Source organism: Periplaneta americana, chromosome 8 (genome assembly GCF_040183065.1).
Source record: "Periplaneta americana isolate PAMFEO1 chromosome 8, P.americana_PAMFEO1_priV1, whole genome shotgun sequence".
Taxonomy (NCBI): domain Eukaryota; kingdom Metazoa; phylum Arthropoda; class Insecta; order Blattodea; family Blattidae; genus Periplaneta; species Periplaneta americana.
In genome coordinates, this window is record NC_091124.1 from 9924788 (window position 1) to 9936932 (window position 12145).

The 12145-nt window shown below is 34.5% G+C and overlaps 2 protein-coding genes and 1 long non-coding RNA gene across 3 annotated transcripts in view; 1 reads left to right on the forward strand and 2 right to left on the reverse strand.

The window, feature by feature from the left end:
• LOC138704485 (uncharacterized) overlaps window positions 1-8173 on the reverse strand; it is a 36901-nt gene extending 28728 nt beyond the window's left edge. Inside the window, exon 1 of the long non-coding RNA XR_011333357.1 lies at window positions 8110-8173. This is a non-coding gene — a long non-coding RNA (uncharacterized lncRNA). The remainder of the gene's footprint in view (window positions 1-8109) is intronic.
• LOC138704484 (uncharacterized) overlaps window positions 1-10580 on the forward strand; it is a 43460-nt gene extending 32880 nt beyond the window's left edge. Inside the window, exons 5-6 of the mRNA XM_069832407.1 lie at window positions 464-595; window positions 5867-10580. Coding sequence (XP_069688508.1) covers window positions 464-595; window positions 5867-5958 — 224 coding nt within the window. The 3' untranslated portion in view covers window positions 5959-10580. The remainder of the gene's footprint in view (window positions 1-463; window positions 596-5866) is intronic.
• A 551-nt stretch (window positions 10581-11131) lies between these two features.
• The window catches only part of LOC138704482 (uncharacterized), a 32577-nt gene continuing 31563 nt past the window's right edge, over window positions 11132-12145 (reverse strand). The window contains exon 7 of the transcript XR_011333356.1: window positions 11132-11268. The gene's annotated coding sequence lies outside the window, so the exon portion shown is untranslated. The remainder of the gene's footprint in view (window positions 11269-12145) is intronic.

The window sequence follows — 12145 nt, forward strand, 5'->3', positions numbered from 1 at the left end:
GTATGCAAATAATCCTCGAACAGTTGAACAACTGAAATATAATATTCGTGGTGCAATTAGACAAATCAGTGCAGTGCAGCTCATGCATGTGAATGATGGTGTTCTACGGGGATGTAAACTCTGTATAGTGCAAAATGGTCAACACTTCCAGCAGCTACTGTCATGAGAGTGAGTACAAATTCTGTAATTAATATAACATATAATAATTAGTATTAAATATAACATATGGTTATAAGTATGCATGTAAGTTTTACTTTGGTGAAGCGCCGTGAGTTTAAGGGTCTGGTTGCTCAAGCACCATACCGTCCAGTGGCCGAAGAATAAACTGGTACTCATCACTGGAACGCTCTGTAGAAACAATTTCATTGACAGCTTTAGAAGAATCAAATTTCAATTTCTACTGGTATGTTTTCTTTCTACTCAAATTGTCAAAATTTTCAGTTCATTTTATTTTTTTTTCCAGAGCCCCCGAGCATTCTACAACGGTCCAGTGAAATAGTCACCTCTTCTACAGTGCTTATGGTTACAGGAATTGTGACTGGATTGTTGATGATTACTGTACTGCTTGTCTTCATTACATGGAAACGAAGGCGAGGTAAGTTTTTACATATGGAGACACAATAAATTTTAATCATCATTAAACGTTTCCAATTAGTTGTGGGTCGTCTTAAAACATAGCCTCTCCACAAAGCGCTATCTGGCCATAATTTCTCATCATGGATTTTTTTTCCAGCTATAACCCCTCTTCTTTAAGTTCGTTTTCATTTGATCCAGCCATCTGGTACTAGGTCTACCTAAGGTTCTTGTGCCTTTCACTGTCATTTCTTTTGCTCTTCTGGGCATTCTTTCTCCATCCATCCTCTTCATATGTCCGAATTATTTTAACATTTATTAAGTCCTTTAATTTTTGAACTCCTAATGTCTGCCTAACAATTTAATTTCTGATTTTATCCCTTCTTATTTTATTTTCTATAGGTACCTCTTAAAAACTTATTTCTTCTGCCTGAATTCTACTTTTTTTTTTTTCCTGTAACCATGGTCCAGGTCTCAGTTCAGTTTCGTATGTGACTGTATATAAATAACACTTATTCAACATAATTTTGATTTTCTTTGATACATCCCAATCTTACTGTATTGTAAAATTTACCACCTATTCCAAATCTATTAGTGATATCATGAATTTTTCCTGGGTATGAAATTCGACTTCCTAATAATCTGTATCCTCGACATGCACACCCGCTTGTGTGTGCACATACACTCTCACTCTCTCTCTCTCTCATAGTCCTTAATTTTAATGATACCACGATATCCATCTGTCCTCTTCCGATCTTTATTACTAGACATTTCTGTAGGTTTTAATGTAGCCTAATTCGTATTTTTTCTAATTCTTTCTTCCTGCCATTCTTGTAACTTCTTTTGTAATTTTATTGGCTTTCCATATTAACATATCATCTGCAAATGCCAGAATTTTCAATTTGTCTTGTGTGTCTTTACTCTTTACAGCTTTTAAAATCTGATCTAGTGCGATATTGAACAATAACGGAGATAATACACTTCCATGTCCAACTTGTTTTAATGTTTCAGACCATCTTGATTTTCATGAAAGAAAAGTTTCCAGCTGTTCTAGTTTCCTTTGCATTCAGCGACATAATATTTTCCCCTGTTGTTTTAATTCACTGAAGTTCATTTACAGTAATTTATTAATCTTTCTAGATTTTCTCATTGTGCATTTTGTTCTATCTAAGGTAATATTTATGCATGCTACAAATTACGTAGAACGTATACATAGTATTCGAAGTGATTATTTTTAAGAGCAAATATTGTAATAGCAAGTGCTGAATATTGTGACAGCGACGTGAGAATCGAACTCACGACCAGCGTCCCGCATGAAAGCAGATCGCACAGGCTCCACGGAACATTGAGTGACATCGCGCGGTGGAGAGAAGAGAGAGGGTGTATTACGTCACGCGACGAGTTTGCGCGCGCATCTGGTGCTGGTAGAGAGGAGAGGGCCCTGGATTTCTCTGGAATGCCATCTCTAGAGACGGGTGGAACCTTCGAGGTTACGTCGCTGTGGTTATAAATTACGGACGCGAAGGAACGACAGCAGTTTTCAGTTATTCAGTCAGTGAGAAAGCCAGAGCAAGCAAGCCAGCCGGAGTTCGACTCGAGTGTGCGTCCGCATCTGCGTCAGCATCCGAAGGCCTGAGTACGAGTGCAGTGGACCGCAGTTGGAGGGACCTGAGTTCGAGTGCAGTGGACCGCAGTTGGAGGGACCCGAGTTCGAGTACAGTGAACTGTCTCTGAAGGTCTGTGGTTCGAGATACTGTGAACTCGAGTGACTGAGATAGAAGAACTGTGAACTGAGAACTGATAGTTCTGATTTGTAAATAGTGCTTTGTAAATATTAGTTAAGATTAACAGTTCATTGTTGTGCGTAATAGTCCAAGTAAATTGTCATTGTCGTCGGTGGAGTGCTATAACGAATACTGTGTTGAGTGAAGATCCAATTGTTGACGAGAGCGTTTAAGGTGAATTGTAGAAAGGAATTATTGTTGCGACGAATAAATTACATTGTTGGTACTAATAAAATTCACAATATTGTACCTTCCACATATCATTGTACTGTGCCTTATAGAAATTTTATAGGCCAATGACCAGATGTCCCACTCTCCCACCAAAGCTTTTGGAGACTCTTAATGTATCACTTTCACAAAATTGGGTTTAAATGGTTTACGGAAGTAATGCCCAAATAGGGTTTGAAAAAACGCCCAACAGAATTAATCATCATATTCCCCCCTCTCAGACTGACTCTCAATATTGATGGTGGAAGTTAGCTTTTAGACAGCACTTTTGAAATAGATTACAGACTTTCTGCGTGGAATAACTCTAAAATGCCTACTGATAGACAGTGGTCCGAGATATTTCTTTAATTCGAAGCTCAGAATATGGGACATCAAACCATCCTGAACACTGCATTCTATATTCTCTTTTCCAGGGAGGGTAGAGGTCTTATTTAGTCTTTCTACTCTACAGATCCCTGGGACAGACCATGTTATTTTCACGCATATGTCCTGCTTTGGCTTTAAAAAATCATGCCACTTTAAGAAACGTGATTTAAAAGAAATTCGTTTATCCATAGCTGATATCTAAACTGGTCTTCATTTCGCCGTCCTGAGTAACCTAAACAATGGCTTTATTCACAGCACTGAATTAAAAAGTTTTTTTTTATACACAAGGATTCTAAACACTCTTTATCGTTAGTGAAAATCATGCACAATATGCCACATTATTGTACTAGCGCAGTAAATATTACCATGACAACTAAAATGTCATGACTTCTATTATGATGGCATAACATGTGCCATAAAGTTTGTAACGATTTTCCTTACTATAATATTTAATACATCATTGTTGTCATAGCAACCCCCCTTCTTCATAGACCATGATACCGAACGTTCCATCATTACAAATTTGATGTTACTTCTTTATTAATTGTTTTAAATTGATGTCATACAAAAAATAACGTATGAAACACGTTTATAATGTTACTAGTGGCTTATGCAGCAAATGCTACAAACTAAGTTCATTAGACGTTCAAATAAACATTTTTCAGATTTATTTTTAATGAAGAATACACAGACATTTTGAAAGTTATTTGCTTCAATAATAATGAAACATACTCCCTCTGAGTGGTTTTTTATGCCAGATACTTTTTCTTGAACCTATACATCTTCAGTTTTTTAGTTTGAACGCGAAAACGCAAGTAACAATGTCAGGAAGATCAGTGGGTTTTTTATGTGGGAGTAAAGCAATAGCTATTTCAGGTCATTGTGGATTATAGGTGAAAGTTAAAAAAAAAAAGTCAGGTTTGCTATGCTTTCGAACAATAGACATAGCATCTTGGTATAGCTGCTGCATGTTTCGTGAACTACCTTGAAATTTGTAGAGGGTAAAATAATTTTATCCTGTTAAGAGATCTTGCTGAAATGATCAGGAGACTACAAAATCTTGTAGGCTTCTTATTTTATTAGCAAAGAATGACACACAGAAATATACCCACCACACCGCCATTAAATATATGAAAAAGACCCAATCCCACTTGATTAATAACTATAAAAATATTTGATTTTTAATAACAATATTATTATCTTAGGTAAGTTTTATAGTTTTCAGTAACTTATACTATGTATACTCTATAGCCGCCACTCAGTAAATTATAGAAATGAAGATTCAGTTTAAGATATTCTCTACATCTACTTATATACCCCAAAACGTTTCACTTTCATATCATCAATAGGCCTATAGCATTAATATGTATAATTAAGGAAAAATAGTCACATCAAGGGATTAACTATAATTATATTTAATTTCTAATGGTAATAATGTCACCAAACTGGATTTGAGGGAGGTGGGATATGATGGTAGAGACTGGATTAATCTTGCTCAGGATAGGGACCAATGGTGGGCTTATGTGAGGGCGGCAATGAACCTCCGGGTTCCTTAAAAGCCAGTAAGTAAGTAAGTAAGTAAGTAATAATGTCATCAAATCACCTCAAGTTTTGTAGTTTTTAATATCCAATACACATCTGTACTCAGAAAATTACGCATCACAGAATCAGACCTGTAAATAATTTTAATAACTCATGAAGTTTTTAATAACCAATTAAATTTGAGCTCTAAATATGTCAGCAATCTTGCAGATAATGGCCTTCGTGTAATATTGTTTACTGTAGCGTGTGTTTTGTTTTATTCTGAAAAGTCTCATAATTGACGACAGATGGATTTTGGAAAATAGGAAAAGATGTAGGAAAATTGACATTTCACTGAACATTACTATTTTTCTGAAAAACTTTGGGTTCCAAGCTTCAAAATCTCGGGTCCTTTATTAAAATCATTCAGCCGTTTTCCCGTAATTTATATTACCAGTTCGAATTGTATATATAGATATAGTTATTCCTGGTTCTGTCTCGCTTCCCTCAGTATGAAGTCCTTGCATTCCACACTAATCAATTTCGCGCCATTGTCCATACATCTCTTGTCAATGATATTATGATAGCTACTATTCACCACAATTGTTGGTTGTACAAATTCTCCGTCACCTGTAACATACTTACTGTCCCAGTTCGAATTCCGATCCCCTCTTAAACACTTTAACTGGGCTGGTCGGTATTAATCTTTCCCTATGATTTTCCACCTTTTCATTACTTTCCAGGTTAAAAAAGGCGTATACTACTAAGATTTATTTCAAATCATCCGTCCTCAAGTGAAGTTGACCACTGGGATTCGGAATTAACAAACATAAAAGATAAAGGGAAATGAAACTAGCAAAATAATGATATAATACATAATATATGTGTATCAACTTAGACTTCGAAAATGAAATACACATAAAGAGAAACAACTTACTAAAAATAATATTTTGAGGACTCAGTTTTGTCAAGAACTTTCAAACTTTTTGACTTAATGTGTTTTGTTTGTAAACTGACGATAAGTTTTCTGGATTAGGAGAAAAAAATACCTGAAACATAACCCATGAAAGCTATTAATTAAATCTCAGAATAAATCAATTACTTTGTGTGATAAATCCGGGGCAGAAAATATAGCTGAAAGAAATTGCGAGTCTACTTTTTAAAATATATAAGACTTAAGGGCTGTTTAATTAATTACATTTTTTATCAAAGAAGTAAGACATAATGAACCTATTGTGGCTGAAGTGTGCGTGATTGTGGTAACTCGTTTCTTGTTACCGGTATATTCTACATTCCATTTACCTATATTATTGATAGATCTATTAATTATTTTCATTATTCAAACCAGAAACATGAATGTAATATGAAATGATAAAATACATATTTTTTTTTAGGTATTCTTGTTTACGGCCTTAATTATGGACAGTTACATAAGAATTATGGTTCTGCAGAAACTCAGACACGTGGAAGAAACGTGAATTGTTGAATGGAGCTGCACATACATCAGGATTTGTAAGGGCATAATCACTGTCCAAAAAAAAAAATGATATACAAGTCTTCTGCATTTTGCTTGTTCTAAGAAGTTATTCATTGTGAACTATGTTTTGTTTTGTAAGGACTATAGTTAATTTCACTCATATCTGAAAGGATATTCAATCCTCGAGCTGTTTTTTTAAATAGTTAATAATTTTTCTTCAATTTGTATGCAAAAAAAAAAAAAAACTATTTAAATGGCCTGAAGTATAATGTTGTGATTTTATAGTATAGTGTTTAAGAGAAATATGCCTGGTGCATTAATTATTCTTGTTGTGAATTTAAACATCACATGTGATATATTCTACACAATGTTCATCGAAATTAACAATTCATAACTCAGAATGATTTTATTATATATCCAGTTTGCACAATTGCAAAGAAAAACTCGTCAAGTCCCCCCTTCTCAGAACACAATCTTCATGAATTTGAATGAGAGTTCATCTGGTGGCATAACAATTAATATCAGTATGTGTTGTGGATCATCGTACCAACAGGGTCCCACATGTGAGCTTTGAAATAAGTGGTATCACCGATATTTGATTATTTTTTTATGTAACCCTAAAAGGATAAAAAAAATAAATCAATGGGGTTAAGTCTGGTGACTTTGGAGGCCAAATAATTCGTTCTAATCAGTCATAAGACTATAATGCACAAAATGTTTCACAATACATGGACTAAGAACTGTTATTGTTTGAATGTTCGTCATGCCACCAGAAGAGTTCATTTTTAAATTTATTCAGATGAATGTATCCAAAATTTCCTATTTAATGGTGTAAACTATATATAATGTGTGTGCGTGCGCGCGCGAAATTTTCTTTTGAATATGTATTGGACACTATATTTAATGAGTAGATTTTAATAATTTACTGATATTTCGAAAATAATTTATATAAGCTGTGAGTATATCATATATATATATATATATTTGTGTGTGTGTGGTGTGTGTGCGCATGCGCGCGCTGAAAATGCTGCACCATGTTTTGTAGTATTTGTACCTTTGTACTTGTTACACAGGATATTTGGAAGATAGGTTGTTGTTTTCTGCTTGATATTTGGTGTTGGATATTAGTAGGATTTAGTGTTGCAATAATATAATATAAATATAGTGCTTCAGTGTACTAAACTGAAGAAAGTAGTGCAGAGCAGTGCAGAAATCTTGAGTGCTCTTTATTGAGAGGAAAGTTGCAAAATGGGTTAAATGATCCCAAAAGCGACCATTGGAAAATAACAATAATAATATAATTATATTTTTTTAAATTTTGTTTCGAATATGATTTAGAAAATAGCTGCTTAGAACTAAGATTAAAAAAAATTAAAATTTACTTGATACAGTATGAGACATAATGGAAGTGGTGTTTCAGAAACATTTTAAAAGCTGTGCACGAAATTTTACACAAATTAAAGAATAAGTTAAAAGTATATTGGTTATTTAGTGCAGACAATGTGTAAATAGTGTACGGAATGTTTGAAAATATACACCAAAACTCCTTTCGATCCCTGAAGACATTGTTAAGACTAGAATTTAGTTAATGAAGCTAGAATCATTGTTTCATAGGAAAAATTCTTTAATAGGTATTTGAAATAACACAAATTACTAACGAAGTGTCCATTCAGTCTTTGTTTCGAATAGTACAAAATAAAATACAATTTTCAAGTATTCTGAAAGTAATTGATAAAAGAAATTGTATTGATAATGGTTTTGCATTGCTTACCAAAATGCAGTTAGATCTCATTATAGCACATTCTCGTACACTATTTATTGTACTGTAAGTCATTTTAGATTTAACATGTATTTGCTTTCCTGTATATGCTGTATTTCAATGTTAATTGAAAATACATAACTTTGCACTTGAAGAAAACAAAAGAGAGGTTTCTTTTTATCAGAAATTTTCACTCTTTAAGTACGAAAAGGAAGAAGTTGTTGACAAATATTTGAAAACCACTAGAAATTACCAAGTAGAGAAAGTTAATCCAGACTGATTAGTCCTGTATCACGTTTTCTTAACCTTTGCCTTGAAGCAGAATTTAATCCCATTATATGAACTGCATTATAGAATAAGTACAAGAGTTTTGCCAACACGTTAAAGAAGGAACAACTTACCGAAACTAAACAGGTTAGGGTAGAATAAGGTTGCCACTTCTCTTCCAATTTTGTGCAGGACACTGAAAAGAATGTATAAAAAAGTTATTTAACAATCATGAAAGATTGTGCACTTATCTGCGCGTGTAGGCATATCATTCATCCAGCCATAAATGCAGTCATTATACACACTACTATTGTTAATCAAGTATCAAAATAAATTAACAAGCAAGCACAATTTTAAATTAATTTGACACTGTAAACTCCATGTCGAGATCTTATTTTAGTGATATTAATATGGTGTATTATTTTAAGTATCTATTCTTGCTACTAAATAAGAGAAAAGTACATTGTCATTACAATTTCTGAAAGAAAAATATAAGATAGTGCTATAATGAAACAAATCCTCTCTCGTGAACCTTTTTTTTTTTTTTTGATGGATCTGAAACATATTCTATCACAGCAAAATAGTATCCCAGGGTAAATAGGATATGGCATGGGGCAAATCGTTGCTTAGGTGGTAACTAGAGCTGAAATTTAACTGAAAATTTGTGGAATACTTTTTCCCTGTATCACAAAAAAGGAGAAAAAGAAATCAGAAATTTTTATATTTGTGGCATTCACATTAAGAAATGGTGTTTGTTTCCATAAAATAACCGGTCGAGCATTTAATGACCTAAATTTCCAGCATATTGTGTGTAATGTTGTCTGCTAGAACTCGCAGTCTTTGAAATGCTTGCCTTTTTAATTGTTATGAAATATGACGTATTTCATCTTGGAAGAGGCACTTTTGATAAGTCTATACTGAAGCCAATAAAGTTAATTAAATTAATTAATTGGAGCTTCAGATTTACTAAATTCTAAAGTAAGGTAACACTACCTGCATCATGAAAATCTCAGATATATTGATATAATATGGGACAAAAATGTATACTTGTACATTTCAAGTATAGACACTAGAATATGTATTACTGGTACTTTCTTTTATAAAATGTGCAGTTAAATATGCAGTAACAATTTTTATTACAAGTGAGCCACATGCAAAAAATAATTCATCTGTGTATGCATTATGTCCCCCATCAGCAGGTTATCACCCTACCACTCCTTATAAATCACGTGCAATTGGCTTGGATTCCAGATCATACTGCGAGTCCAATTGGCAATTACTGATTCTGCATGCAAACACTACATATGGTGGGGAAGTCAATGGGCTAGGAGTCCGCTATAATTTTTTTTGGATGTGGTACACCTATAGCAATACCCACTAGAGGTCCGTATGTTCGATGCATGCTCTTGCCAATGGAAAGTTCTAGAGAGAACATGTTTTGGTGTATTATTGCCGCGCTCTCATGCTTAACATGTCAGCATCATACAATAACGTGTGGTGTGGTGTGCTTTTAAAACATAATTTTGCCGACCGATTGTTGCTCTGTAGGTTTCACACTAAGCATCACGTTGTCACGTCTACTTCCTCGATAAGAATAAGCACTAGTTTGTTATATTGTGAAATGGCTATTATTATTATTATTATTATTATTATTATTATTATTATTATTATTATATATACGAGTATGATGACATTCTTAACTCTTAATAATAACTCTTTAATAATAATTTTTAATCACATACCTTAATGTTCGTCCTCAGCACAAGACATTGCAACCTCGGTTTTAGTCCACGTGGATTAGACAAGTAGGTGTCATTTAATAACGGAAGTAGCTTATTGGTTGCAATATTGAAATTGAGGTGAGTGATTGGAACGGCGACATAAGAAACTGAAAACAATAATGCAATTAAATTTCAAAGACCTGCCGAATGTTATGCACGAGGCCACTCAAAGACCTGCCGAATGTTAAGCATGAGAGCACGGGATAATACAAATAGGTACCATCAGATTTCCCAGCCTTCAAAGTTGTAATCAACGGGAAGAAACTACAATTTTTGGCATACACCCAATCCAGGATAGGTGACAGTCTAGAGCAGCTATGATGTGAGATCATTGACGAGTGTAGTGTTGCCAGAATGGGTATTTATACTTTTATAAAAGACATACGAAACATATTACTATTGAAGATAACGAAAATGGTTTGTCTGTTGACCATCTAGTTATCAGCTAGAATGAAATTCCATTCTTGATAATTAAATTTGTAAGAAATGGTAGACCCAAGTATTTTTTTTTTATTCAACACATAAAATTTTATGAATTATGTGAGAACACCTGTCAATAAAACTACCAAGAAGTAAGAAACTTCCGTTGCAGAATGAAATAGACCATAGATGAATATAATTGAAGAAAGAGTAAATGATGCCATAACATAAAACATAGTTTCTAATGCAGCAGCATATTTTTGTCCACCTGATTTGTAATAATGATCTTATTTTAGGAACATCAATATATCGCAGATCTGTTTTTTGACTGATTTTGTGAAAGATTCAAATGCTTCACTGGATGTAACATATATGAAAATTTGTTAATAAATTAATCAGCATTATTGTATTTGCTTTATTCATATCATGGTAGTTCACATCATCCTAGACAGCTAATAGTCACGACACAACTGAACAAAACAATACAACACAACCTTTGTTACAAAGCATCTCTATTCTTTATCGACAATTTTATGTACAGAAGATGACATAGGATTAGCATTAACAATTTCCGACTGCAGAAAAATAACGAATTACAATTTAAACCCACCACATGATATGCTTCCTGTATAATGTCACCATTGATATGTCACAAAAATAATTAAACCTATGAAGATGGATCGAAAAATAACGCACAATTTTTTGTGGCAATGTATTTCATAGGTAAGCAAAACGAATTAATGCACAAGAAAGCTACAGGTTTTATCTATTCTTCAACATTGGAACCAAGTCTCTCGACACATTTCTCCCATCGTGACACCATATTTAATACACTTCGTTCATAAAACTCGGTTTTTTGCGGCATATAGTCCCCTGCACATGACTGATTTCACTTCTTCATCCGAACCGATGCGTTGGCCTCCTAGGAATTTCTTCATTGGTCCGAAGAGGTGAAAGACAGTGCAAGGTCTGGACTGTAAGGTGGGTGGATGATTGCCACCTTAATGCTTCTGACATTGGGTGGTGTTGCAGCGGTCACTGATCGACTGGCACATGCTTTTTCCGCTGCCTTCTTCGAAGAACTTGCACCACCTTGAGACGGTTCCTCGTATAGGATAAGGAGGTTTTGATTAGATTAGTATTTCGTGTTAATATTCTCATATGGATAGTAAGAAGCATGGACGTGTAAGTTAGTTTCAAAATCTGAGACGGAAGTAACAGGTGGACAGGAAGGCCGAACCCAAGCTAGGGGGACAGGAAACATGTGTCCAGGCGTGGAGTTGACTGATGAGGGAATGTATGGACTTTGCCTGCGGGTGGTCAGTAAGATGACGCCAAGCCAGGTTCCAAGAGAAATGATCTGGTATATGTCAGAGGATTGTCAGGACGCCGGAAGTAGGGGGATGTTCTAGTTAACGAACAATTTTTGAAGAACGCGTCTTAAGTGACGTAAGTGTAATCATGGCCAATCAGGATTCTTAATAGAGACACGTGATATATAGATAGGAGGGCGAAATTCTATGTTTGGTGGTTGAAAGTAGGGGATAGATTTGGCAGATAGACAGAAGGCAGATAGACAGTGTTCGGAGAGGTCACACTCCACATATTCTCGGCAAACCTAACTCGGAAGTATAACAATTTACGGACTTAGAATGTTTTAGTGGGTGTAATAAGAAGTCGTGTGTTGCATTATTATTATAAGTCTGAATTCTTTCCTCTCATCACGTTATCAACTGTCCGTTATATTACTGGTGTTTTATAGTACAAAATATATAATTACGTGAATTCAGAAATTAGTATACCAACTTGTAGGAAGTGAGAGCGAGATATTATACACTTGGACGCGCATTTCTGCTGATCTGAAACGAACACTTAATAGTAATAATAAACGCTTTCATAGTTCTTACCAACAACTTCTGGTGTGCGCCTACATCATTTCAACCTACGAGCACGTCTCCCAAACCCCATG